The sequence below is a fragment of the Larimichthys crocea genome, chromosome III (genome assembly GCF_000972845.2).
Source record: "Larimichthys crocea isolate SSNF chromosome III, L_crocea_2.0, whole genome shotgun sequence".
NCBI lineage: Eukaryota > Metazoa > Chordata > Actinopteri > Sciaenidae > Larimichthys > Larimichthys crocea.
Genome location: NC_040013.1, coordinates 3,522,640 through 3,549,059, shown reverse-complemented (window position 1 = coordinate 3,549,059; position 26,420 = coordinate 3,522,640). Strand labels below are relative to the sequence as shown.

General features: G+C 41.2%; 2 protein-coding genes and 1 long non-coding RNA gene across 5 annotated transcripts; 1 reads left to right on the top strand and 2 right to left on the bottom strand.

Annotated features, from left to right (window-relative positions):
* Positions 1-744: 744 nt before the first annotated feature.
* Positions 745-26,166, top strand: LOC113745695 (uncharacterized). The gene is made up of 3 exons (XR_003462330.1): positions 745-857; positions 8,131-8,274; positions 25,995-26,166. It is a non-coding gene; the product is annotated as an uncharacterized LOC113745695 (long non-coding RNA).
* On the bottom strand, positions 4,140-10,328 carry got1l1 (glutamic-oxaloacetic transaminase 1 like 1). Of its 2 annotated transcripts, none has more exons than XM_019255387.2 (8): positions 10,079-10,328; positions 8,458-8,639; positions 8,123-8,246; positions 6,656-6,870; positions 6,417-6,567; positions 5,789-5,954; positions 5,443-5,585; positions 4,140-4,377 (listed from the first exon to the last, which is right to left on the bottom strand). In XM_019255387.2, exons 1-8 carry the CDS (start codon positions 10,251-10,253, stop codon positions 4,238-4,240), a joined length of 1,296 nt encoding a protein of 431 aa, XP_019110932.2. In that variant the 5' UTR covers positions 10,254-10,328; the 3' UTR covers positions 4,140-4,237. The 2 variants fall into 2 exon arrangements, with proteins under 2 accessions (XP_019110932.2, XP_027134193.1); XM_027278392.1 differs by lacking the exon at positions 4,140-4,377 and adding an exon at positions 4,840-5,113.
* On the bottom strand, positions 13,427-22,430 carry adrb3a (adrenoceptor beta 3a). 2 transcript variants are annotated; one of them, XM_027278391.1, is made up of 2 exons: positions 20,534-22,430; positions 13,427-14,481 (listed from the first exon to the last, which is right to left on the bottom strand). In XM_027278391.1, coding segments are annotated over exons 1-2 (1,311 nt in total). In that variant the 5' UTR covers positions 21,844-22,430; the 3' UTR covers positions 13,427-14,480. The 2 variants fall into 2 exon arrangements, with proteins under 2 accessions (XP_027134192.1, XP_010743797.2); XM_010745495.3 differs by having other exon boundaries at positions 13,427-14,397; positions 20,534-22,429.
* Positions 26,167-26,420: the final 254 nt, after the last annotated feature.

The following is a 26,420-nucleotide window of genomic DNA, read 5'->3' as shown; positions in this document are numbered from 1 at the left end:
ATGTATCAACCTTTGTCAGAAATTATGGTTCAAAGGGATTTTACAGTGGAGTAATAGGTTTTCTCGCTCCGTATCATGGACTACATGCATTTGCCATACATTCTGTAATACGGGCGCACTTCATTTAATACACTAGACTATCGTTTTGTTTTCTGGAGATCTCAAATTAATTATCTCGTTATCACGGGAAAACGGGTGGAATAAAATATGTAGTATGTATGGCCTTTTAGGGCTTCCGTACTCTGCATCCCCTTAATTTGTTCAATGAACATCTGGGTCATCACTGTGTGCTTGGATTACCAGAGACCAACAGGCAAGGAGGCAATATCATGCTGATATTTAGCAAGTTTACCCTGTTCGCCAACTCAATTTCAAAGCTAATTATCACCAAACAAAAGGTACAGCTGAGATTGATGGGCACGTTATCAGTTTTGCATAATGAAAACCAAATTATTGGACTGATTAATATCCAAATGCCCAAAAATGTGTCTAAAATAAATGGTCTGATCTGAACACATGAGGCTTTGCTCTCTGTTGAAAGTTTACTAGTTGTAACTCATTATTATTAATCTCTATAAACAGATATCTGCATATGAATGTAGATATCTAGAGGCAAGGTATCAAGATTTTGAGACCGTAGGCACCTGTCATGGTTTTGGTTTACGTGTTTCCTGTTTTATTTTGTAATTCTTCCCTCACTTTACTTCCTGCCTTTGTTTCCCTCCAGTTCTGGAGTTTTGGAGGGAAAATACTCTGATTAGTCTTACCTGTCACCTGTGTGAATCCTGGTTTCAGTGTCAAGTGTTCAGCCCTGTTCAGTCCTTCTGCTTTGGGACCTTTGCCTTCATCACCGCCCTGTAAGTTTTGTGTTATTATTATTGTTTTTGTACCCACGCACTGTGTCTGCACTTGGGCCTTTCCTCGAGTCCTGGTTTCTATTTGTAGTCCAAATAGTATCGACTAACTGTGTTTGAGTTGCTTTGTGTTGTGTGTGTATGTGGAGAACAATGTGTCTTAAGCGGACTGCAGAGGGAGTCTTGGCCTTGATATCCGTTATGTTATGTTATGTTTCATAGACTAGATATGATCGACCAGAATGGCTTTCACTAGTTTATGAAGAAACTTTTTTTTATTAGTTTGAATTGAATTGTAAGTGTATTTTACCCCAAATGTTTTCATAATAATGGCTGATCTATAAAACATTTCCAAGACAATTTACTTATCATTTATAATCTAGGCCTATTAGAAAATGGTACCTGCAAATGTCTTGGTTGATTGTCATGTCCAGGAAACTTTAAGTTATTTAATTCAGCTTTGTCTCATGTCTATGTCACCTTGTGATTTATTTTGGCTCCACTTCCCGTCTGTGTCTATTGTCACCTGTTTTACTTTCTCCCTTTTGTCTGTTTTCCCGCTCTTGGGATTACCTGTCTCCGCCCTGATTGTTTCCATTATTATTGTTATATATATATATATATATATAGCCTGTGTCTCCCTTTGTCCAGCGCTTTATCCTTGCCGTTGTCCGGTCTTGTGGTTTTGTTACTTTGTTTGCATAAGAGTGATTTTCTCTTTGTTTGTATGTTCTTTCTTAGTCTAACTTTTGTCGAGTGAGTTTTAATTTCTTAGATTAGTGTAGAGTTTTTCCTCTGTCGAGTGATATTTTGTCTGAGAGTTGTGCATTTTGGGTCCATAGTTTGGTCGTCACAGTGATGTCTGTAGTGTTTGAATTTTTGATATTTGGAACACTCCGTCCATGATTCATATTTATATTAATTTACAACTTAGAGTATTAAATTCAGTCCAGTCTTGTTTGTTAGAAATCTGAATATGATTTCAGTGAAATGATATTCACTGGAAGGAAACCTTTATCAACTCTTTGCAGGCTTTCTAAATTCAGTTTCCATGGTAATATTTGTTTTTAAGAAAGCTCTTTTTTATTCATATATGCTGGGATGACTGCACATGGAATATTAAGATGCATGTAAACAACTTTTAAACCTGTGAGCTGAAGGAGTACCTGCAACACTGTCCATGTAAACATGCTCAGATGCAAATCAAAGGGCTCCAGACAGCGGCTAATGGCTCAGACCTTGTGTGATGGTGGATGTTGATTATTCTCATCGTTCACCGGAGGTCACTGAAATGAAAAGAGTGTGCATGCTGTCTCCATTAAATACCTTGTCGCAACCTGTTTCTCTGAACTGAACAGCATCCAGCGACAATAATGGCACATCACAAATGAAGAGAGCTTTCCAGAGGATACGAAGTTAGATAAAAGCTCTGTGTTTTTCTCTAACAAAATAAGGAAATAATGCACATTTTTGTATTTCCCATCACAGAGAGATGCAAATGGATGACTCACTGATGTTTCCTGAACAATTATTTGCTGTATAACACATTCACTTTCAGTTCTTTGGAACAGAAACACTGCTAATAAACATTTGGACCACGTGACAAGAAAAATAACACAAATACAACTCTTTTCTGAAGAAAGGTTGGGAAGCACCCGGCCTCTTAAACCTGCAGCAGAAATAATACATTTTGAAACATGATTTAAATAAAAATCTTTTGGTTTCTTAGTCCTTCAGACTTAATTTTAGTTATGGAACGCACAGTTCTGCAGTGAGACATGAACCTTAATGAGATTTGTCACGATAACCTGTAAAATGATGTCTATTATGTCGTTCGGTATACACAAGAAAGCATCAGGCTCGCATAAAAGAAGCACAGACGTTTGAATCCATTTTCGAAGTCGAGGTTTATTCCGAAAAAACAAGCTGAATTATGGATGCGGTCGAGATCTGCTGTGAACAAAGCGTGCGTTCAATACGGGGATTTATTTTTCTGATTGATGTTCAAGGCAACTGAAAGCAATTCTTGAAGCAAGAAAGCGTCTTTTACTTTGACCTTTACGTGACTCACCTGGTACTGTGAAAATTACAGAGGCGGGTCGCTTTGAGGAGAGTACGGATATAAATACTTTAGTTTCCTGTCTGATGACACAGTAAAACGCTCAACCATTAAACCAAACAAAGACAAAGGTGGGGAAGCATCTAGCCTGGCTCTGTCCAAAACAAAATCTGCCTACCAACACCCCTAAAGCTGAATTAACAGGCCAAGAAATAGTCCCACACATAACCCATCGTAAAACTACAAACTGATCAATCTTTACACTTCTTTCTGTACAAATGAAACAAAACAAAAGTCACATTAGCTTTAGCCTTTGACTTTGAGATTTTCCCCACACTTTGGCAGACTACTAAACAATATAAAAAGTATAAATATATATAAATATAAATGGATGACTGGCAGTGGTTTACTCTACACAAAACTTGAACAAAAGCTCCTGAACAGTACTGTCATATCAGTGCACCTAATATAGCCAGTGGTGGAAAGTTATAAAGTACATTTCTGTACTTAAATACAACTGTGAGGTACCAATATGGGACTATGTTCTAAAAACTCCTAAAATAAAGTTCTAAACTTTGAGGTACTTGAATATTTCCATTTTCTGCTGCTTTATACTTCCTCAATATGCAGATATTATACTTTGTGCTCTACATTTATAACTTTTTATACTTTGCAGATGAGGATGAATATTAAAAAATATAATCAAATTACAATGAGGATGTAGGATACATACAGTACAGTTGAAACTATGGATCCCCAGTGGGATGTTGAAGGACCACCCAGCTATAGCCCATAAAGTAATCAAGTCTTGTTCTGTGTTATTGCCTTTTTACCTTTTTAAGATCCAGTACGTCGGATTTTGGTGACTTTATCTACAGAGTATGGCAATATAATATTCATAACTATGTTTTCTGCACTTTCTCCTTCACGCTTGGAACGGTTGGAGTTGGTTACAATCCTCAGCTATGCTGCTAGATGCCTCTGAATCCTACACACTGGTCCTTTAAGTAAAAACTTATTTCACCACTGAATATGGCTGCTAGCAAATGCAGGACACAAGAACCCATCCCATACTCATGTCTTCCCACCTGAAGGGCCATCACAGCCTGTCAGTAATAATTGGACCTCTATCATCAAAAAGTCAGCGGTAGTCCAAAAAGCAATCATGTTTTTCCTCTACATTCTTTCTGTATGTTTAACAGTGTTTACTTTGCAAAAGCTGGACCTGCAAATCAGACATTTAATGTGACGTGAAATATATGAAAGGTTCAATCAGACTGAAGAGCCCGACTCTGATTTCAGAGCTTGATCAAAAGCCACATGGTCAGAGAGAAGTGGTCAGAGCCAGATGCATGGACTCGGTGATATAGTCCAAGTTACGACCGTTGATTGCACTGATGTTTAGACAGCCGCCGGGGAGCAGATAAATGTGTCTCCATGTTGACAGAAATTCTACCTGTTGACCTAAAAAGACATGAAAACACATCAGCGATCATGACGGTAACATGGGCTTTGATTTCTTGTAGAATATTAATAGCATTCAAACTAAATATTAATCTGGAAAAGCATTCTGGCTGCACTTCTGAAACACATTATCTAAAGATACAGTTACTCTAGATGGGATCACCCTGGCCTCCAGCAGCATCATAAGGAATCTGAGTTACCTTTGATCAGCACAGGTCCTTTAACTTAAATCTCAATGTATTGTATTGACTGCAAACTGATTTTTTTGACCTATGTAACATCACAACAACCAGGCCTGATCTCAAACAGATGCAGAAAAACTGTTTCTACTCTGGATTATTGCAGTTCCTTATCAGACTGCTCCAGTAAGTCCCTTAAGATTCTGAAGATGATCCAGACTTCTCTGCTCCGGCTCCCTGTGAAATCCAGAATAACAAAAACGAAAATCCTTCTCCTCTTACCTACGAAGCTCTTTATCTTTTAAAGAGCTCATAGTGCCCTATTACCACCGACAGAACGCTGTGCCGCCAGACTGCAGGGTTAATCGAGGTCTCAAAAAGTAGAATGAGAGCCAGACACTTCAACTATTAAGCTCCCCTCCCCGTGGGACCAGCTCCAGGTTTTGGGTTCAGGAGGCAGGCACCCTCTCCACATTTTTAAAGAGTGGGCTTAAGCTTATTGTTAGAGCTCGATCACTCCTGAGCCATCCCTTTAGTTATGCTGCTACAGGCTTGGACTGCCGGGGGACACATGAATTAATATCATTTACAATCATCTCCATTGTTAAACAATCCCACAGACAAAGTTTCATGAAAAATATTCCCTGAGAGTCCTTTATGATGGCTCCGAAATCATGAATATTAATTGCTTTTAAATGAACACTGATTGAGATTAAGGCCTGCAGTTTTACAGACATAGAAAGGCAAATGTATTTCATCACTATAAAGTCTTCCCATCCCATTTATCTGTTTTAAAGAGTTTTACAAAGAAGCAAGAGAAAATGAATTGTGAATATCAGCCCTATAAAAGTCCGACATGGCAGAAACATCGCTGTCTGTTACTCACCATTCAAGCCCGTACAACAGTAAAGTCCACGCTGCTGCGTCAGGTGGTCCCAGCACCCTGGAGTTCCCAAAAGCCTCAGCCTTTCTTTCAGGATGAATCTGATCAGCATGCATCTCTCCACAATGTGCTTCACGTCTCCCTCCCTGGCAAACACATGCATGACAACATTTGGAAGAAATAAATATCTGCAGAGCGTGACACATCCAGGGTGCAAAAGGTGCATTGTGTAACCAAAGAACAGTCTGAAGCATCGCATGCCTCGTCATCTCTATGCACATCTACTGATACGGTAACAATGGCTGTACGAGCCACATTCTTCAAATACCAGGTGTGGAGCTTGACTCACCATTCGACCAGATGGGCCGGGTTGCAGAGCACTGTGGCGACAACATGCGCTCCCTGTGCAGACGGCTCGGCCCACAGCGATCTGACTGTTTTGTCAGCTTGAGACTGCACAGATAACCGAAGCGAGCTCTGCTTGGAGACACACAGGAGGTGTCCGACGGCCTCACCTGGAGACGGGGGAAGAACAAGATGTAAAGACACGTCGTGTTCCAGCTTTAGTGATGTGATGCTGCGTTCTTACGTTTGTGGCAGTGAACTCAAAGTTGAAGAGGGAAATAAAACTCAATGAATATTCACCAGGCCATGCAGAAACCTGGCTGATCTGCCTCGCAATGAGTTACCTGATGCTAATACAAAGCACTCTCTCTCAAGAGAGAGTAAAATTGGAAGGCGATAGAAAGCGTGACTGCTCTGTTGTATGTGGCGCTAACAACATCTGACTGCAACAAAAAGAAAAGAAAATTGAGTTCAAATTGAAATTGACTTGCTTATTTTGCTCTGGGCTGCATTCTGTGACCGTGTTTTAATTTGTGGTACGAGCTTATTTTCACACTTGTGCGTCTCTTTTGGCCACAGAAGAGACACAGAAATCCTCGAAGGGAGAAATTTTCTTAATCCCACTCTCTCACCATATAGTCCAAAGCAGTGGGAGAAGGACTGAGCACAGAGGAGCTCCATCCCCTGGGATGCACAGTACTGTACAGGCCAGCCATCCCGCTCTAAATCTCCATAGCAAAGCGCCTGAGCAGGCAGCAGAAGGAAAGGGAAAAGCCTGCGCCGCTGTCGAAACAGAGAGATGATGGTTATAAGTAGGTCAAAAAGAATTTGAACCTGTGTTAAAAGGGGCATGAAAGTACACGTTAGCTACCGTGATGAGCTGTGTGATCACGGACCACTGACGCTGAGAGAGGTCCGCTCCGGTTGGGTAATGGCCAGACGCTGACAGAACAACACTTTGCTCCGGAGCCCTCTCCAAATCCTGCAGAAGCTTCTCCAAACAAACGCCCCGCCGCCTGTCATCCCAGTAATAATACTTACGGATATCTTGGATCCCAGCTGCCTGAAAGATACCAGCCAGTGAGTCTGCAGGGAGGATCAAGAAAAAAAACATTACAGTACAAACTCCTCAGAATCAATGGAGCTTCTTTAAACCCCGGGATGTCATTACAGAATGGATCCACCGCTGTGAGAGAAGTGTTTTCTTCTTTATATATACAACCTGAAGTATTACAGTTGTCTCTGTCACATACTGTATATCCACACACACCATGCACATCAACATCTCAACCGTACAAAGACAATTACAGCAATGCACACATTTCACAGACCTCTCACCTGTGCAGAATGAAACAATTAAGCGAAGCATGGCACTTTTTCTTTCTGCAAATCTCCACTGAATCATCATAATCTGCAAAGACTGAGTGAACACACTGAATCTGGAAGGTGTAAACCTCTCTCAGTGAATGTTTGACACGTTGGCTGTGCATGTTTGTTTGTCTGAGGTGCCTTTAACCTCACAATATAAACTGTGTCCTTTCTCCTCAAAGTTCAGCTTTGGCATGTGTGCCTCTGCCTCTGGATGAGTTCTTTTTCTGCAGGGGATGAATTCATAAAAGTTGAAGGCCAGATGAAAAGCACACCTTAACTCAAACCGATGATGAAACACAATCTTTCAGACAACTTTTGTCAGTTATTCTCACAGGAATCTGTCTGAAAGACGGTGAGTCAGTCATGTCAGCAACAAGCTTCATTCTTAGTTACTTGTAACCTGTTCACATTTAAAGTCCGGTCTTGTTCAGCGCTTGCAGGGTTACGGCTGCAGACGTCATCTCTGGAGCGCATGTCCGCTAGCTTTAAGTTGTTTTGGCTTTTGCAGTGGAAAGAGTCACATTAGTAACATTACCACAATTCATATTCGACAATGAATCATCTTTCCTCCGGACCAAAACAGAGTCATGGGAATATTTCAAGTGTGACGTGCACACAAAATAAAAATGAACCCCGGGAGGTGATCAGATTTTTGGATTTCAAATCAGTAGGTGGGTGACAAAGGTAATACTGTAATAAGTGACTTTCATGTCTTTGATACGCTGCTTGTTAACGGTGAAAGTCATATTACTGTAATATGCAACACTGGTTGTTTGTGGTGTATATATGAGTCACCCTCTTGTTGATAATATGATGCACAGTAAGATGTGTACAGTGCATAATTACCACACTGGGATCATTAGCTGTAGTACAGCTACGGTGTGTTATGTATGTTTCAAGAGCACCAGCGTTCTGGAGCCAGCACACTTGTTATTGTATCTTTGAAGTGAGGTTTTATTTTTTTTACCATCACAGGGGGAAGAGAGGTAGACCGGCCCACACCAAGTGGCACTGTCATCAAAGCAGTGTTTCAAAAGTTCAGCTCCAAGACGCACGGCAGCCGTGAAACCGGGAGTCTGCACGCCGAATACCTGCAACAGAAGTCAGGAGACACAGAGGGTTGAGTTCAACTGTGATAGAACATTTAAGTCTATTGATTTGTGTCGAAGCTGGATGCATAATCACAGATTACTCTGCACAATGTCACGAGGTAATGACACAGCTGCAGCTGACTGATTGGATAAGGAGCCGGGTAACAGGGACGTGGTACAAGGTGCATCACAGTGTTTATGTACAGATTACCCGGTTCTCCATTACAGCGTGAGAGCTCCTCCCCAGAGCAGCCTCGGTGGCTCGCCGGGTGAATTCTGTCAAACCGAGAGACGGTGGATACTCCGGACGAAGAGTGGGATCAGAGCTCAGCTGCTGTTTAATTTTTCCAACAAGACGCAGCTCAAAGGTCTTCCCCTCCTCGCTGTAATACTCTGCGAAAGACAGTTACTGCCGTTTTTATCCAATAAAACAAAACATTACACCAAGCTGCAAAAAAAAATCATTGAAGATATCAAAGTGAAAAAGGAAAAGAGAGGTCGCAACGGGAGAAAACTATTTTAAATATGAGAATTTCCATTTTAAGGTGTGATTTTTATTATGTCATTTAAAAACAATATGAAACAATCTGGTCAAAAGTTTAAGCCACTGTGGTTTTAGTGGCATCTTGCAGTGTAGTTGCTGATGGAAACCTCCTCGTCTCGCCCTCTGTTTCCCCATCGTGAAGGAGAAACTGTGGTGGCTACGAGGCTAAAACAAAATCCAATCCAATCCACTTTATTTATATAGCACGATTTTAGCAAACACAGGGTTTCCAAAGTGCTGCACAACAAGATAGAACACAATAAATAGCACAATAGAAACACATGAAGTAGATAATAGAAAGATAGAAAACAATAAAAATAAAAATAAAATGAATAAAAAAGCACTACCCGCACACGATAAAATAAATAAAACACAAAAATAAATATGTAAATAACAATATGCATGTATACACATAAAATCAACCATCTACATGGTGTTAAAAGCCAAAGAGATGAGGTGGGTTTTAAAATGAGACAGAGAGGAGGCCTGTCGAACGTGCAGCTCGATCCTCTCTGAGCTTAAGCCGAGCTTTAGGCACTGTCAGAAGCAGCTAATGTAAAAGCAACATGAGCCGAACAAAAAACACGAACGGCTGCATCCAGAGCGTAGTGGGTAGTTTGTCCTTGTGGGCTGCCGTGGAAACATGGCAGTGCAACATGGAGCTGCAGCATCTGTAGATATAAAGGTCTCATTTTGACAAATCTATATGAATCTATCTTCCAATACTGCCACATTTCTACAACTAGACGCACTAAATGTGACAGACATCCTTTAAAGGGCACACAGCTCTGTGGATACTTTATTGAATTGAGATTTTGAAAATGATTGCACCCCTGAGAAGATAATTAAGTTTAAAGTGATTTTTATTTTTATTTTTAGGATTGAGTTTCCTTGCAGGTTTTTTCAGGAACAGTCATTGTTTCTGAACGCGGCCTTTTAAAAAAAAAAAAACTTGAAAATGACATTTTCCATTATACATGGACACAAATCCTGCAGCTGCTCCATGCATTTTGTTTTTCTGCTTCACCGTGGGCTCTCCATTAAATGTCATTATATGCAAAATGTCCATTAGTCTGTAATTAAATCTAATAATTTAATGCAATGAATGCTCTGGGTTATAGATGCTGCAGGCCTGCAGAGAGACTCTGGGTGCGTTGAAGTCTAACAGATGACGTATTTGTCATAATTAAATTAAACTCATAATGCAAATCGCTGCAGGACAGCCGCCCTGTCCTTTCCTGTGCACTTGTCTCCTGGTTGATAAATGAGCGCAGTGGAGCGGACTCACCTCTCCCCGCCAGGTAAACTTTCCTGGCGTGGCCGTCTGTCTTGAAGGCGGACAGCAGCCTCGTTTCGGGACTCTCGGCCGGCGTGTGAGTGCTGCCAGACACAGAGAGCTTCCCTCCCGGGTCTCCATTTTGGTTGACCCCTCTTTCATCAGGGCTGCTGCCGGGTTCGCTCATCTTGAACCCAGCCAGGCAAATCAGCTCGCACGCAGCGAGCCTTTTTTTTTTTTGTTTAGCCACCGTTGCCAGGTAACGGCACGTATTTGGATACTGTCACCAAGGCAACGGTGATGGATGAGTTTGTCACAGGCTAATTTGTGGCTCTGCTGAGTTTACTTTCGCCATTGCAGTGAGCTATCATCAAATAGGCTAGCCGGGGGAATAAAGGCATCATTTATTTTATTTTTATTTTTTTAGTTTTGATGAAGAGGAGACCCAAATGTACAACACTGACAATAAATCAGTTCAAAGGGGATCCCTGTGCTGCTCATTAGGATTTGTTTTGGTGGTTCATCAAAAGGCCTGTCGCCTCATTAAATCAATTAAGGCACAATGTCTAAGTAGGAAAGTCAAGAGGCACCTTAGTGTATGTAAAAGCAACATGATGTTTGTCTTTCTTCTTTTTGGTTTCAGCAAACCATAGACGACGTCTTTTCTTTCGACAGCTCAAACTTCCTCTAGATTGTAGACTTACATTTCCTTTTGTGACCCAGCTTTTCTTCCGAGTTAACACTCAGCGTGTGGTTGGAGACACTCATTTTCCACACAGTGTAATGCTCTTCAGGTTAGTGCTTGTGCATCAGGCATCTTAGAAATTGAGTTTTTTTTTCTTTTTTCCTCCTCTTGGACAGAAAATTGAATCATTTCATGTGGGTGGAAGAAGGAGCGGACACAAAGCAAACATCTTGTAAGGGAGAGAAAATCTGAGAGCAAAGTTTAGTTTAGCAAAGTGCAGTAATCACAAATAACTGCACTAGATGGCAGTAGATGGCAGTTAGTCTCATCAATTAACCAAACCAGGAGGTAATTGAGGACGTACACTCCTGCTCGGCCTGCAGATTTTAATGTTGAGTCCTCGTTGGAAGCTAGCAGAGAATAAGAAACAGGCTTATCGTGTTTAACAGTGGTTTCTGTAACCTGTGTCCTCGGGACATCGAGGCAGCTGTCTGCAGATACATTTGTATTTTTTGCCATCTCTGTGATGGATCCGTCCTTGTGCGGCTGTTTATATGTCATGCCGTGGGAAATAAAAGGTCGCTTTCATTTCATTCGGAGGAGGCACTGACAGAGAAAAAACATTGTCGCCTTGTTTTCCTACCATCAAGTCAATTTGTGGCTGCGGTTGAGAAATATCTGTGGGATGTTATCAGTGTTTGCCCAGTTGTCCATGGGAGGGAGAAAAATCAAAGTGTGAGAGTAAAACAGGCTCAGTGACGGCTCAGATTTCTCTCATGAGGCCACATGCTGATTCTTTGTCTCCAGGCTTATAGTTAGCAGAGAGAAAGACAGTTCTGGATTTTTATTTGAGGCTTTCAATAGAAACACAAGACATACTACCGTGTTACCAGGGTGAATCCGCGTCTTTATCTAATTAAGGTGCTGTTCGCTTAATTGGATTTGAAGGCTTCGAACTGTGAGCTCTGAAGTCTAAATTTGGTGTCGAAGGACTTTATTTTTGTCTGTCCTGAAGGAAACCGTGCCATAACACTGATTCAGGACAACTTGCTGGCACAGACACACACACACATTTAAAATCAAGTGTTTCCATGTGCAATCAAGACAAGATAGAGGGGGGAAAAAAGTACTGCACACTCAGAGTAGTAGATCTGCGATTAAAAATGTGTAATCAATCCGGGTGCTTTGAGTTTTTCTATGTAGATTTTAAAGGACCAGTGTGTAGGACGTAGCAGCATCAGATGTGGATTGCGTGTGGTAGTGGATTTGCAACATCTGTAGATAAAGGCTCATTCTGAGGTAGCAAAAACACAATGATTATTTTTTTAGCTGATTATACACTAATGAAAACATAGTTATGCATATTATATTCCATATCTGCCATCTTCTGTAAACAGAGCCTTGTAAATCTTGATCACACTGGATGTTCTGCTTTAAATGTGGTGGTCTGAGTAGAAACACGTGTTTTTTCTTATTGTGCTGAATCTAATTTATCTGATCAAATAGTCCCAGTTGGAGCGATGGCTTTTCTTTTCTTCTCCCTAAAAAAACAACAAATATTTAGATTCGATTTCGATCTAATCCCGCTCGTGGAAAACGTTGTAACAGGAATCAGCTGATAAGAATGTGGCTTAACTCTCAGACGGGATAAATGGTTCCACTCCCAGTTGTTGTGGCTTTTTTTTTGTGTTTTTTCCATCCCCGGCCCGGCAGAGCTATCGCCGGTCGTTGGTCGTTTGTTTTCAGATGTCACGTGTTCATCTTTGTTTATTTTCTAAAGTCCCAAATCTTGTAAATTCCTCTCATGACATAACAGGATGCCTGCAGATCCAGACGTGATGGTTTTTAGTGGGATTACGTTAAATGAGAACTGTCTCTCTCCAACATGGAGGTTAGGACCCTTCATGGACTCCTGAGATTAATCTGAGCAAAGAGAAGCCTGATTCAAATAAAATACTGGATGCTTCCTACATATGTAGGCCTCTAAAAATAACATCTATGATGGAACTATCTGCTTTAATCAAGGTGATCACAACTCACCTCGACACTGAAGTCATAACCTGTGACGAGAGGTCACAGGTAGATGATGCAAATTTTGAAAACCGCTGTTTTTAGATATGTTTGCCTGACAGAACGAAACCTGATTAGTCTTATTGATCCTATTCAGGCTTCATTACTTATTCAGTGTGGCCCAAATGATCAAATTTGAATGTTGAATTTAAATTTTTCACTTTGATGTTTTTGACACTTTTTTAATCCAGATAGATGAGTTTCAATTAGGGGTGTTGCGATATACCAATATTTGGGATATCAAAACATTGATATTGTATAAATAATACATGTATGATTATATAAGTAATCCAGCACTTCTTAAATCATTTCTGTTTCTGTCCGCTCTCATTTTGTGGTTTGCACAGTAGGTGGCGTTGATGCACCTTAACGCTGGTTGTCAGTGTTACAGTCGAGTGTGATCCTTAAAAGATAATTTTGACTATATCATTAGCATGATTCATGCAGTGGAAATCTTATATGACAGCCCTAATTTCAGTGCTATAAACTGAGTGGTGTTTACATGTCAACATTATGCGTTCAGTTGTTTTTATTGTTGACGTCATTATGGCCTTTCTTTACTTCCATAGTGGTGAGTTTGGCACAGAGCACACATGACCAATGTCTCACAGTTTTATAATATTTTATTTGTCAATGCAACAGATGATTTTATGTAACGCACAACACAGAGTCCCGATATATCAAAATAACGGACATAAATACGTTATTTTATCATATTTGGACATTTCAGAGTGCGAGCCATGTTCGCTTATCAAAGAAGAATAGGTAGAGAGTTTACCGACAACATAGCACGCAGCAGAAGTGTTTCGCTATGGTTACCTGCAGTTTATAATACTGTACCTTGCACATTGATTTACACTGGTGGTTAACTGTTGACAGGAATTACCTTTGAGTTGTCCTGATGTTGGATTTTAACAGCCAGCCAATCAGAGACGAACATTTTCCGTAGATGCGATTTAAGCAAAAATAACTATTGTGCGTATGCAGAGTCCAGGATGGAAACATGTAGAAGTTAACAGACACCAGAATTGAATATTTGCAGCTGATATTACACTGAGGAGTTTGTGCAACGACAACAACTGTTCCTTAACCTGGGCAGTGATGACGGCTTTGCCAGAAGTATTAAGTTAGACAACTTTTGTATTTTGCTACAGATTCGGTGTATCATAAATAGATAACTTACCATATGTTTTATACTGTACACAGTTTATGCTGTCATTTCTGAAACCACAGGCCACATTCATCGTGTCCAAAGGTTTACTGGAATGCATTCAAAACTCGCAGTTAAGTATTGTCTGTCTTTTTTTTTTGCAAACATTATTCCGATGACAATTAGAGGCTCAACTCTGGTGTCACCTAACGTCTGTGAAGTGCTGAGCTGCAGCAGTCCGTCCATCCAGCCATTGGAGTTCCTGTCCAGACCAAATCAGCAGTTTCTCTTCTGTCAATCCAGCCGGTTTGGTCCTCTTCTTTTGGACTCAGCCTTTTCGTGGGAGTCACATTATCAGATGGAGAACAGTTTGTTTTAGTAGTTCCACATCTTACAGTTCACCCGTCCTTTTCCTGCAACGTGAAGCTGAGAAGAGATGGACACATTAGCAGTCAAGTGTGTCATTGTAATCAGGGTGAAGCTGTGTTTTGTGATCGGGACGTTTGCTCTCTGAAAGTCAAGATAAAAGGTAGAAATTACCCACAATGGCAGGACCCAACATGGTCTAATTTTTTCAACCTCGTTGGTCTTGTATAGCTGAAAAGTACCAGACACAGAGGCCAGCTCACTGTCTCATTGAGATGTGACCCTACGAACGTGTGTTTTGTGTTTTGTTTTTTTACTGTAGGACTTGTTGGCCTGCATTGGTCACACCCTGTACTATCTTTCTTTCAGATAAGAAAGCTGGAAGACGACAACAGTTTGTTGTCTTGCAGGATATTTAAATGCACGTTGTTGTTTTCATGTAGGAAAGCAGCCTCTATCATTGCTGCACCTGTTGGTTTTAGTTTAGTCCTTCTTTCTGATTACAGAAAGTTACTGCAGCTATTGACCTCGTCCTTTTTTTATCCTTTGTGAAACCTCTTGTGAAACTTTTTTTTTTAACCCCAACAAGACAGGAATTCTGATGCTATCACCGCCGCTGTACATGTCTCCACAGGAAGACATAAATTACCTGGAACCGTAAGCTTCACAGAATGTGAATGCGTACGGGGGAAAAAATATGCAGGAAACAATTCACGAGGTGAACTCTCATCTCCATTCAAATCCAGATTTTCTTATTGGTAGCGGTGGACACGTTTGGATGATTTAATGGAAAAATAGTCCAGAATAATATCATGTTACACATTCTGCCCAATCTCACATTCACGCACGAGTTGTTGGATTATTTTAAATCACCGACCACAGGCACAGCTTGCACATATTTTGTGTTCTCCATTCACGTTAAAGGAACTAAGCTCATCAAAGTTGAGGAAAATCAATCCATCATCTGTGACATGTGTATTTTCTGTCTTTGAATCCGTCTGCAAAACAGGGACTCAATTAGTAATCACACAGTTAATTAAAGTTGACTTTTTTATGTGTGTGTAAATGTTTGTAGCATAATCTGATTATACACTCAGTTACCACTTTATTATGTACACATGACTTAAACTAATACAGTCTGTCAGTCTTGCAATAAATCCTTCATGGTTGGTGACTGAGGTGTTGAATGAACTTGTCACAACATTTGTGCACACACTCAAGTCGAATAAATGATAGGAACATCTATCTAATGCAATGCAGCTTAACAGAACCTCAGACTACAGCCTCTAAAATGAATATTAAGTCATTAAAATGTCCTAAGTTTTACCGACAGTAGAATCAGCGACAAGGTTTTACGATTTTCCTCAAAAAAACAAAAGTATATAAAGTAATTTATTTTATTAACCAATATTGTTGAAACCTCAATGAAGTTTTCAATAAATCAAGGACCCTGGTAATGATACTGAGAACGGATACCCAACGTCCAGAGTAACTGGTCATACTGGCAAACATAAACCGAATTTCAAAGTCTAAATCCTCTTTATAGAAGTTAACTCTTACTGTGTCATTCAGGGAATCAATGCTTTGAAAAGACAAATGCCTTCAATGCCCAAACCTCTGAAATCAAACACGAACATTTGTATGTAAATTATTACAGTCCATTAATTAGTGTAACACACAGTCTGATGGTGAAAGGTTCAGTCGTGCAATAGCTGTTGGCACAAAGAATATCCAGTTATAATTTATTGCTTTTTTTTAATCTGTGCAAACTTTAACACTTAGTCCGAGTGTTTGCTCAGCTCCCGGATGCCTCCATTTAAAGAGCGTGACGCAGGGTGATTGGTTCTGATATCAGCCAGACTTGAGAGAGTGCGTCAGAGGTTTCCCATAGTTCACCACCACCATGTTTTGTTTCACACTGCTCGCTGTGTCATGCTCTCTTGGGCCTGATCTCACTCTGACCTAACCAAATGCATATTGTGGTAGTTGGGAGTGTGCAGCGAAGTAAAAGCTCTGAATTACAGGGTTCAGGGTGCACAGGAACAAAACACATTAGTGCTCTCCGGCCCCTCCTGAAAACGCCATCAAAACATCAGGTCGCCCCTAATGTGTGCCTAATGATATGCTGACTATTACACGAGCATGCAGGTCGCTTTGAAATCACATGGAGCTGTAACCTGCCACACATTAGCAGCTCAAGCTTGTGAGTCAACATGCTGTGTCATCAATTAATATTCCCATTAAATGCATGACTTCCCCTGCACAGTGCACGAAACATTAGAAATAACTGTTTGCGCAGGTCTTGAATTATATTCCATATTTACTGCACGCTATTTTTCAACTCTGCAATAACAAACTCTGGGAGGATACAGTATGCATGTGTGAGAAATAATTGCAATTATATTTACATATTTAAGTATAATGTTATTTTTTATTTCCAGTAACACACAGTCACTTGTAAACCTGAGATGCCAGCGGTATAAACACAGTGTCCTTTTAGATTTGTCCTTATGAGTTGTGAACTAATATATCATGTAATATTTACACCATCATTTGGAGTAATGAGCCACTTGTAGTGACTCGAGTGAGTCAGTATTTATACACTCTCGGTGCTTTGCGTAATGTCTGCTTATTTTCTGTGTTTTTTAGCTCTCGCCGCAGTTTTCAGAGTTTCTCAAGCTGAAAATATATGAACAAACATATTCCACATTTGTTTATTTTTTATGTCATGAGAAACTAGCAGTGTGTACAGTCTGCTGCCCTTCTGACCCATCCGAGGTTATTTTTGAGCTAAATCTATGACGGAAAATATTTTAGCCTGCTTTTGATCTTTCTTTTTTTCTCTTCTCGTGTTGGAGCTGCTGTGCTACATGTTGACAAGTCGTTTCCTCGTGTGTGTCTCCTGATACTTTAATTATGATGCAGCTGCACAGCTGTAGCACATAACACGTTTCCTGTAGAGTGTCAGCTCTATAATAGTGATATTATTTTGTGCCTGTGTGGCTCCTGGACTGTAAACTCTGCAGGAGTATTATTATAAATATTGCTTAAGAGGAGAGCTCTGGTTGTCTATCAGATGGAGACTCTTGCTCTACTTTCACAGTGTAATTTAGTGCACAACCTAGCTGGCTGCTGCCCTGTGAAATCAAATGTTCCGCTCTGTGTTAGTTTAATTTTAGTGTTCAATCATGGATAAACTGTGCTAACAAACTGCCTGTGCTCATAACACACAGCGATACCCTTCAAAAACAAAGGGTTTGTCTTAAACACCTCCAATACACATATTAAGAATAATGGAGTAGCAGCCTGTCTTAAACTTTTTCTGGCACGCACTTCAAAAGCTGAACAATTTTCCACATATCACTCATTTTTTTTGAATCAATCATTCTAAAAATAAAAATAAAAAAAGGATCCAAGTTCTATTTTAGTGAAATAAAAGTCTAAAAACATCTTTCAATTTAGTATCACTCATGCCACACCTGCAGCGACTCAAGTGGGGCCCACACCACAGCTTAAGAGCAACATGACCGACAAACACAAAAAAGCAAAAAGAAGACACAGCTACTCTGCTGTAGGTGGGGGGAAACAAAAGTCATGTGGACTGCACAGCTCGGCACATTTGCTTCAACATCTCTGATCATGAAGGATGAATTAGAAACGCTGTCGTGCAGGGAATCCGTGGCACTTTGCGCTTGTCATATCACAAGGCGCATACGTGACAGAAGCTGAAGGCTGCTGTGGATGTTGATAAGGGCAGCAGTGATATGCCTGCATGTATTTCTATGAAAACAAAGTAACTATTGATAATGGCCGTTCTGTGCAGTGCAGCGAAGCCACTTCTTTTTCCCTAGTAACCATTCATGCCTGTGCTTTTTTATCAGCCCTGTGATGCATCAACTTAACTAAACCTGCTGTTGCATGTTGTCCCAGGGTTTAAAGGAAGCGCACTCTTTTGTGCTGTTAGTTGAATAGATATAGAAAGTCTCTGGCAGATGGTCTAGCGTGGCATTATCAGCGGTAACAAACCACTTCAACAGTCCGGACTCTACCTGGAAACCTGTCTTCGAGCACCAGAGTCATTCTCGAGCGGCTGGTCTCACTTACATTTGTAATCCTGCTCAAAGCGCAGGGTGAGTCTGCTGAGCCTTCCCCTTGGGGTAATTTACTACAGAACACACCAGGCTCCTTTTAAGGAAGACTTTTATATGCTCCTAAATGTCTCCCATTTTACAGGCCTATTGATTATGACCATAAAATTCCACTGAGAGGCAAAGAGTAAGGGGAAAAATGATATATTGCGTGCAGAGTAAATATTTTAAACGAAACAGCCCTCAGTCGTAAAAACCTGGGAATTCACGTAGCGAGGCAAGGCCTGCGGTGTATGTAGGAGCTTTGCCACTTGTGAAATGAAACTGAATTATGAGTTGTGAGTTTAAAGTTTATGTTTTGAGGTTAAAGCACTTTGGACATGACTGGAATCAAATTTTAATCTGAATTTTGGAGTTTTAAAGACACAAACGGCAACTCTAAACCTTCAATTATGACACATGTTGGAGGCATAATGATTTAATATTACTAACAATCATTTTTATCAAGTAATGTTTGTCCTTTGTGTCATTGTTCAGCCTTTTAAACTCGCCCGACCTGCTGTGACGAGGAACTGATGCTGCAACAAACAAACAGCTTTCTAGGAACTAAATATTTTAACTTAATTTAAAAGGGCAAATATTGTGAGTTAAATTCAAAAACCTGGATTCAAAACCTTCCAGAATCTACCACTGATGCCATAACTCATAATTATGTAACATGCATCTTCTCTGTATTCTGTGCTGTCGACATGTAGTGGTGCATTTGAATAATGATGAATCAAATACTGAGCCGTCCAACCGCAGTTAACATGTGTTAACGAGGGTGTCCTCATTGGCTGCCAGTCTTGTAAACAGCCTCTCTAGTTGTGGGGGAAGTCTTGTGCAGAAGTGATAAAGATTTATCTGCTGCAGGGGGTGTTGGGCTGGGCCCACTGAGGCCCACTGACAGGCAGAGAGCCACACAATTATTTAGAAATGTCCTCAGTTCTCCGAACCAGCCTTTTACACAACACACAGAGGCAGTCGTCGTCTTTATCATTAGTGGAGCATGTATAGATACCAGATAATGAAATGAACCCCCCCGAAAATGTGCATTTACAGTATGGAGGTTTCTATAAAACACAAAATTAATTAAATTATTAACACAAGCCAAAAACATACTACCCATGCCAAACTGAGGACATCCTCACATTGGTACAAGCTGGATTCAAAGATTGATTATAGGTAACACAGTGCAGTAACCGATACAGGTACAGTCCTCAAACGTTTATTGAATCATGCATAAAAATCCAAATATTAAGTTTCGCATTTAGGTTTGTAATATTGTATCACCCCAACCGGAGCCAAAGCTTCAGAAATGATTTATTTTTCTGCAGAATCTATTTCACTCCTGGTCAGCAGCACACCGACGTATTAGGACATGTCCAAATATGGGTTTCTACTTTAAGGAAATGCACAGTGGGTCGTAAAAAAAAACAAGATTTTTATCGAATTCAGAATCTGAGACATTTTATTTGCAGTCTTTGGACTGTTGCTGACATGTTTAAAAGTGTCTAGGATGCCTAGTTAATGTCTTTATACTTAATTATACATATTATAAATCTAAAGTTTTATACAGTATGAACAATAACAAGAGGATGCGGAGGTAAATAGACTCAAACTTTATTATAATTTCTGAAGGTAAAATAGAAACTTTAAACTGTTGAACTTTAAACTTTTTAAATTCTATTTTTATGCATCAAACTGAAACTGGCACAGGCGTAGGCGTGTTTTTTTACCGTCATCATTGTGCAACACTTTGTTCATCTGCAACCGGATCTCTAAAAGTGTTTAGTCGTGTAAATTGTTTGATTCTCCCTGACACTGATTCTTCACTGTGTAAGCCTTCTGCTCCACAGTGTAAATGATCAGCTTGCATGTCATAGTGTAGTATAATAAATGTTTTATTTAATTATCTTAAATTAATTGATGATCTTGCCATTGTGGTTAGTCACACTTAATTGTCTTTAAGGTTTCATAGTTTGAGGAGATGGAGGGATTTCAGATGTTTTTAAAACATTTATCACATAAAAAAAAAAGACTGTGTGGGTAAAAAAGATAAGACTTACTATTGGGTTTCTGGTTCTGATAAGTCACTGAACTGTGTGCTGCCGTTGGACTGCAGAGTACCAGGGGAAGCCTCCTCACTTTTGCTGCTTTCCTGTGTACTGGCTAGACTGCCCTCAGTCTTACTGGTTGAAGACTTTTGTAAATTACCGGCTGTGCCCGACTCAGCCTGCCACAGAAAGCAAGAGCAGCGTGTCCGCAGCTCTTTATAGAAAGTATTGAGCTGCAAGGTGGACAACCACGGGCAGCCCAGCAGGTTCTTGAACGCTGTACGAAACTCTGGACTCCTGCAGTAGATGATTGGATTGAGGCCGGAGTTGATGTAACCCAACCAATTCAACAGTCGGAAGATCCTCTCTGAGGGAACGCCTCTGTAGAATGCGTTGATGATGTTGGCGACGAAGAATGGCAACCAGCACACGGTGAAGGTCCCCATGATGATGCCCAGAGTCTTGAGGGCCTTGTGCTCTTTGACGAGCATCAGCCGGGACGGCCTCCGCTTGACGCTCTTTCTCCGCACAGCGTTGTTGCTGCAGCTGCTGGAGCCCGTACACCCCACTGGCATGACATTGTTGACGTGGGGGCCAACTTGCATTTGCGACGCCAGGCCCTCATTCTGGAAACGCATTCGATGCTTATCTATGAGCTGGACCTGCCGTGTGGCTATTAGAAAGACTTTTGCATACACAAATATCATTATGAGCAGTGGAATGTAAAAAGAGACTATAGAAGATATTATAGCAAAGGCCCTGTTGGTCACAAAGTCACAGCATGCTGGATCTTCGTAGCACTTTTTTGCTGTGGGGTCGTCATCACGCCAAAGCCCTTGCATAATTGGCACAAAGGAAATTAGGGAGGACACAACCCACACTAAACAAACTATTACCCTGGCACGCCACTTATTGAGTAGAACCTTGTGCCTCAGCGGCCTCGTGATGGCTATATACCGATCCACTGCTATAACGCAGAGCGTCTCGATGCTCGCTGTCACGCACAGGACGTCCACAGAAGTCCAGAAGTCACAGAATCTGTCACTGAGCTGCCATTTACCCGTCACTACAATAGTAGCCCCAAGAGGCACCACAAGGACCCCCATGATGAGGTCTGCACACCCCAGGGACATTATGAAAATGTTTGTCGTCGTCTGTAGCTGCGATGTATGAGCCACAGCGATGATGACCAGCAGGTTTCCCACCACTATGGTCAGTATGATGATGACCAGTATGATGAGGCTCCAGGGTCCCGCCGCATCGTAGAAGGGTCCTGTACTGTTGGTCACGTTGGATAGTGAAGTGCTCAGGTTGGCATCCATTATTCAGCGGATCAACTCGGGACAACAGGAAGTTGAAGATGTGTTTTTCACGTCAAAGTCAGCAAAACAAAAGAATCTGCACTTCTTACAAGCATCATAAATCTGCTCAAAGTGAAAAAGAAATCCACACTACATAAAAGTCAGTCTTCACTGCTTACATTCCACACCTTGTTTTCATCAGGCTCTCCATGTTTCCCAAGACGTGACTGTTTGTGGAAGTTCTTCTGGTGTAGGCAACGGCAACATGTTCTCAAAAAAAAAAAAAAAAAGATGTATCCAAACTGTCCACAAAGCCGAAACAATATCAGTTCACAGAGTTGCAGCTCTTTCATGGATCCAGAGAAACATTAAGTGGGAAAAAAAGTTTTCTGAGCTGAAAGAAACACATGCACACACACACAAAAACAAGCCTTGTCCATTTAAATCCGTCCACTGGGATTGGAGGAGTTTTCAGTGTTTTTCGCTGAATCGTCTAGGAGCCACAATGCCACAGTTGGACGGTTGGAGATCAAGCAACAGTGACGCTGTTGCAGGAACCACCAGAGTGCACCAGAGTGGCTGTCCACTCTTTCTTTTGCTCTCTCTCTCTCTCTCTCTCTCTCTCTCTCTCTCTCTCTCTCTTTCCCTCAGCGCAGGTTGCCCAAGATTGTATTGGCTCTAATCACACGCTGGCTGAAGGCAGAGGGGAGGAGTTGAAAAAGTGTGTCTTGTGTGCCGAAAGCCATACAGGGATCAGTACCCTAATAGAGCCACACACACATGCGGACACACATAATGACTAATCCTGCATTTACAAGCGTGAAAAACGTGTTTAACGCAAGAAAACTGCAACATTATCTACGTGAGACACACTTTCGAGTTTTTAAAGTATGTGATGGCCATCAGCTCTTTATTCTTTAATGATGCTGTGTTGAATGTAGCAGCCGCACTAAGCTTCTTAACCCATTAAGTGTATCTGTCACCTGACTGTGTCAACAATGTGACAGGCTTTTCCACTGCTGGCTTCTGCTCTCATTGTCAAATGATGCTGGATTGTGTCAAACACACACTCAACGACATTTTCTGGTCATTTCATTTGCAGCAAACATAAAAATACTGCACGATTTTAGCTGTTTAACTGTGGTTATATTTCACTATCTCGACTCTAAAACTACAACTCTAAAGGTTTATTTGTAAGACAGTTTGTGGTCAACGTTGGAGACCGCAAGACACGAGGCACCCTCAACTGCAGAGAGCAGGAAATAAGTGCCCTCCCGTTGACTCAAAGCAGTAAAACAAAATAATAGATGGCTATCTCGCTGTTACCCAAGCCGGTGCACCTAAAAGAACAATCAGGCAAATACCTTCTATGCGATTCACTTCAGATATCCAGAGCTCGGCTGCAGAGCCAAGCTCTCCTGTCACCGAGCAGTTCCTTCTTTGGTTCGATCAGCTCTACAAGTGCAGCTGTGACTGCTCTGCATTTATTCCCACCTTACAGTTGACTTTTACTGCTTAATGAGGAGATAAACATGAGTTCGCAAAATAATTTACACACTTGTTGGCCTTTTAAAATGATTTTCTGCCCATTTCTTCTTTAAAACTCACTGCAATCGATATCAGTAAATGTATCAGCTGACACGATGAAAACATGATGACAATGTGATCAAGTAAAAAAAATGTTGCTCTTAGTGATTGGCAGAAAATCACCCAAATCTGCTGCAAGCCCCAGCTCGTTGTTTAGCTGCCTGTCCGGCCAACAACTCAACTGTTTTGGTTCACTCTTGCAGCTCTCGAGCTTCGTTTTCAGATGTTTCCATCAAAAAAAAGGCCGTTGTATATTGTGCCGAGCTGACAGATGCAGTTAGGGACTAGCTGGTGAACATTTAGCAGTCGAAGAGTTGGATACTTCCCTCAGGAGTCCACAAAGGAGCTAAAAGAGACTTGCATTTAACAGGTGGCCGGAAACACAAGTCCAAAATGAATGATTACGTTGCTTTGTAGCAACTGTTTGGTAATGTTATGTTAAAAACTTGTTTCCGGTGCCCCCTTGTGGCCAAAAAAAATCCGGTTTAACGTGTCTTTGACGTCTTACAAGCAACACTAAGTTAAAATAAAAGAAGACGTGTTTGTATGTAGCATTTTGGGTTTTCAAAGCAGCTACATTCTGGCAAATATTCTTTGTTTTCGTACAGACTAAAGAAACTAGATTTACCTTTACAGGTGCCCGTAGGTGGATTTTGTTACCTATAAGGACGGAGCCAGGCTAGCTCTTTCTCAGTTTCCACTCTCGATGCCAACCCAAGCCAACCGGCTTCCTATTGAACACCAGAGTGTTGTTTCAGTTTCCTCATCTAACTCACAAGCGAACAAGCACACTTCCCAAAATGTCAAACTATTCCTCTAAGGGTTTTTCTAAAGTGATTTGTGCTTTAAATATAGCCTCATATTTCCATTAATGTATCCTGACAGACACGCTGGACATTTCACAGACTCCACTCCAGAGATTCTTGCTTCATTTCGTTGAGTTCTTTATCTCCACAGTATAGAAAGCTGTCTGCATCTGTACTTGTTTGTTGCCAATAAAAGTCAGTCCTAAAACAAACGGTCTTAAGAGAGAATCTAATAGATGTTTAATCAAATTGCGTTGCAGCATACTTTTCCCTGCCATCACAAACACAATGCCTCCCTTCCCTTTTGCCCCATTTAGGTCGAGATGGATTTTCTTTCTTTCTCACTTTGTCACTCATCCGAGAGGAAGTCGTGGAGATGTGAGTGCATTCCCGAAAGGAAAAAAAAGCAAAACACCGCCGCCTTTTTTCAACTTGATGACCAAGAGGCCCCAAACTGACGGCATTTCTGTGGGCGAAGGTCACCCGCTTAGCTAACTACTTGACAGCTGCTCATTTGTCTTTGCGTGAGAAGGTGCCATTGGTGGATCTGGACCTGGTCCTGGTCTAACCAAGCATGGCAGCTGGCACAGGCTCAGTTGTTGATAGGGGATTCAGCCGTGATAGCTTTCTCACATGACAGAAGAAGCTGCTGTGTTAATATCGGTATACTGCGCATGCATGCTGTGATTTATGCTGTGGCATAATAAGTCATTTGCTAGAATAACTTTAGATTAACTTTGCACAACTGACAGCGATAGTATAGTACAGTAGATCTCTTGCACGTGATGTAATTCCCCTGCCCAAATGTACGATATTTGATCTGTAAATCAGCAACATCCATGTGTTTAATCATGTGCAAATCCTTCAGATTAGCATAGTCCTCTGATGCACTTGACCTCAGCAGCATGTCACTGAAATGTTTAAGACACCCTGAGCTGTTCTCGGCTTTGTGTGAGATGAGTTGTAACTGGAGATATATGTGACAGCAACTGCATACTTCCTCGAAAGAAATTTAGATTTACAGCGTGCAGAACAGTCGTGGATTTGCTCAGTTCACGATGACAGGCTGTAAATCATCGGAACAGTCATAAAGCTCTAGAAAGGCTTTTTATTAACTGCTGACTCCCTGCATGTACTGTACCCTGGGAATGTTTCCCTCCTCTCCATGGAAACCTTAAAGATCAGCTTGCATTTAAAAAAAAAAAACTTCTGGTATTTCTCTGTTAAGACTAAGAGCATATAGCGAAGGCCCGAGCCTTGGCAGGCATCTGGACTTCACAAGCTTACATTTCAATCCATCTGGTCAGTGCCAGCACTCCCATGCTTGGAAAAGTCCATGCAGTCACTCTCCCTCTCATTGCCAACGGAGAATGCCAGAGGGTGCAAATCCTGCCGACATCAGAGTTTGCTCATATTCTGCAGGACTGATCGGAGGCCATTTGCTCCTCAAGATGTTTGTTTGGATCTGCTGACAATCGCTTTTTCCAGGAGGAGACAAGAGAGACAGTTAATGTCTTCATCCTGTCAAACAAAAGCAGAACAGGAGCCGGCGGTATGAGCGTAAACACACCACACAAAAGAGATTTAGAGAAGGCTCCACTCCTAATCAGTCTGTTTTATGTTTGAGGACTGCGATCCAGATTTAAATCAGGACGTAAGTTCGGTTCTTTCACGCCACACCTTTGCCGCAATTTGGATTGTTTTCTGTACGTCAGATGTTTACAGATGCCTCCTGTGAGTTTGTTTGGTAGCTTTTTTTTTTTCTTTCCTTCTGCACAGGAAACTCTACATTAGCTGGAGAAGCTAATCATGACTGGAAGGAGGAGGAAGGAGTGGCTGCAAGTGCAAAACAAAAAAACCACAGAACACTAATGACGGCTCTGCCCATGTCTTGTATGTATGACAGAATAATATGCATAAATCGTATTGTAACATACAGGAACCATGTGAAGAAAATAAATCACGGAAATGACATTTGGCCTGAGAATATTTGTTCCTTATGTTTGCATCCTGTGGGGTTTGGAAACCAAAAGCCAGCTCCTCAGCCAGCATACAGTATGAGGCCATGTGTGGAGGTGAGAGCAGGGTGCTTTAAAGACCGAGCTGTTCAGCCTTCCGCAACTATCATGTCGTGGGTAAATCGCACTCATTATGCTCTGAGTGGAACCACATGCAGGGATTTTGTGGAGTCCCTTCTGGGGGCCA

Bases quoted from the DNA above. Each gene is read 5' to 3' on its own strand.
- got1l1 (XM_019255387.2), bottom strand. From the start codon at position 10,253: ATGAGCGAACCCGGCAGCAGCCCTGATGAAAGAGGGGTCAACCAAAAT. The intron at 6,568-6,655 runs GTAGCTAACGTG...CTGTTTCGACAG, and splicing joins TGATCACACAGCTCATCACG to CGGCGCAGGCTTTTCCCTTT. The intron at 5,955-6,416 runs GTGAGAGAGTGG...CCCCGTCTCCAG, and splicing joins CCACTGCTTTGGACTATATG to GTGAGGCCGTCGGACACCTC.
- adrb3a (XM_010745495.3), bottom strand. From the start codon at position 21,843: ATGGATGCCAACCTGAGCACTTCACTATCCAACGTGACCAACAGTACA. The intron at 14,398-20,533 runs GTAAGTCTTATC...ATCTCTTCTCAG, and splicing joins TCAGAACCAGAAACCCAATA to CTTCACGTTGCAGGAAAAGG.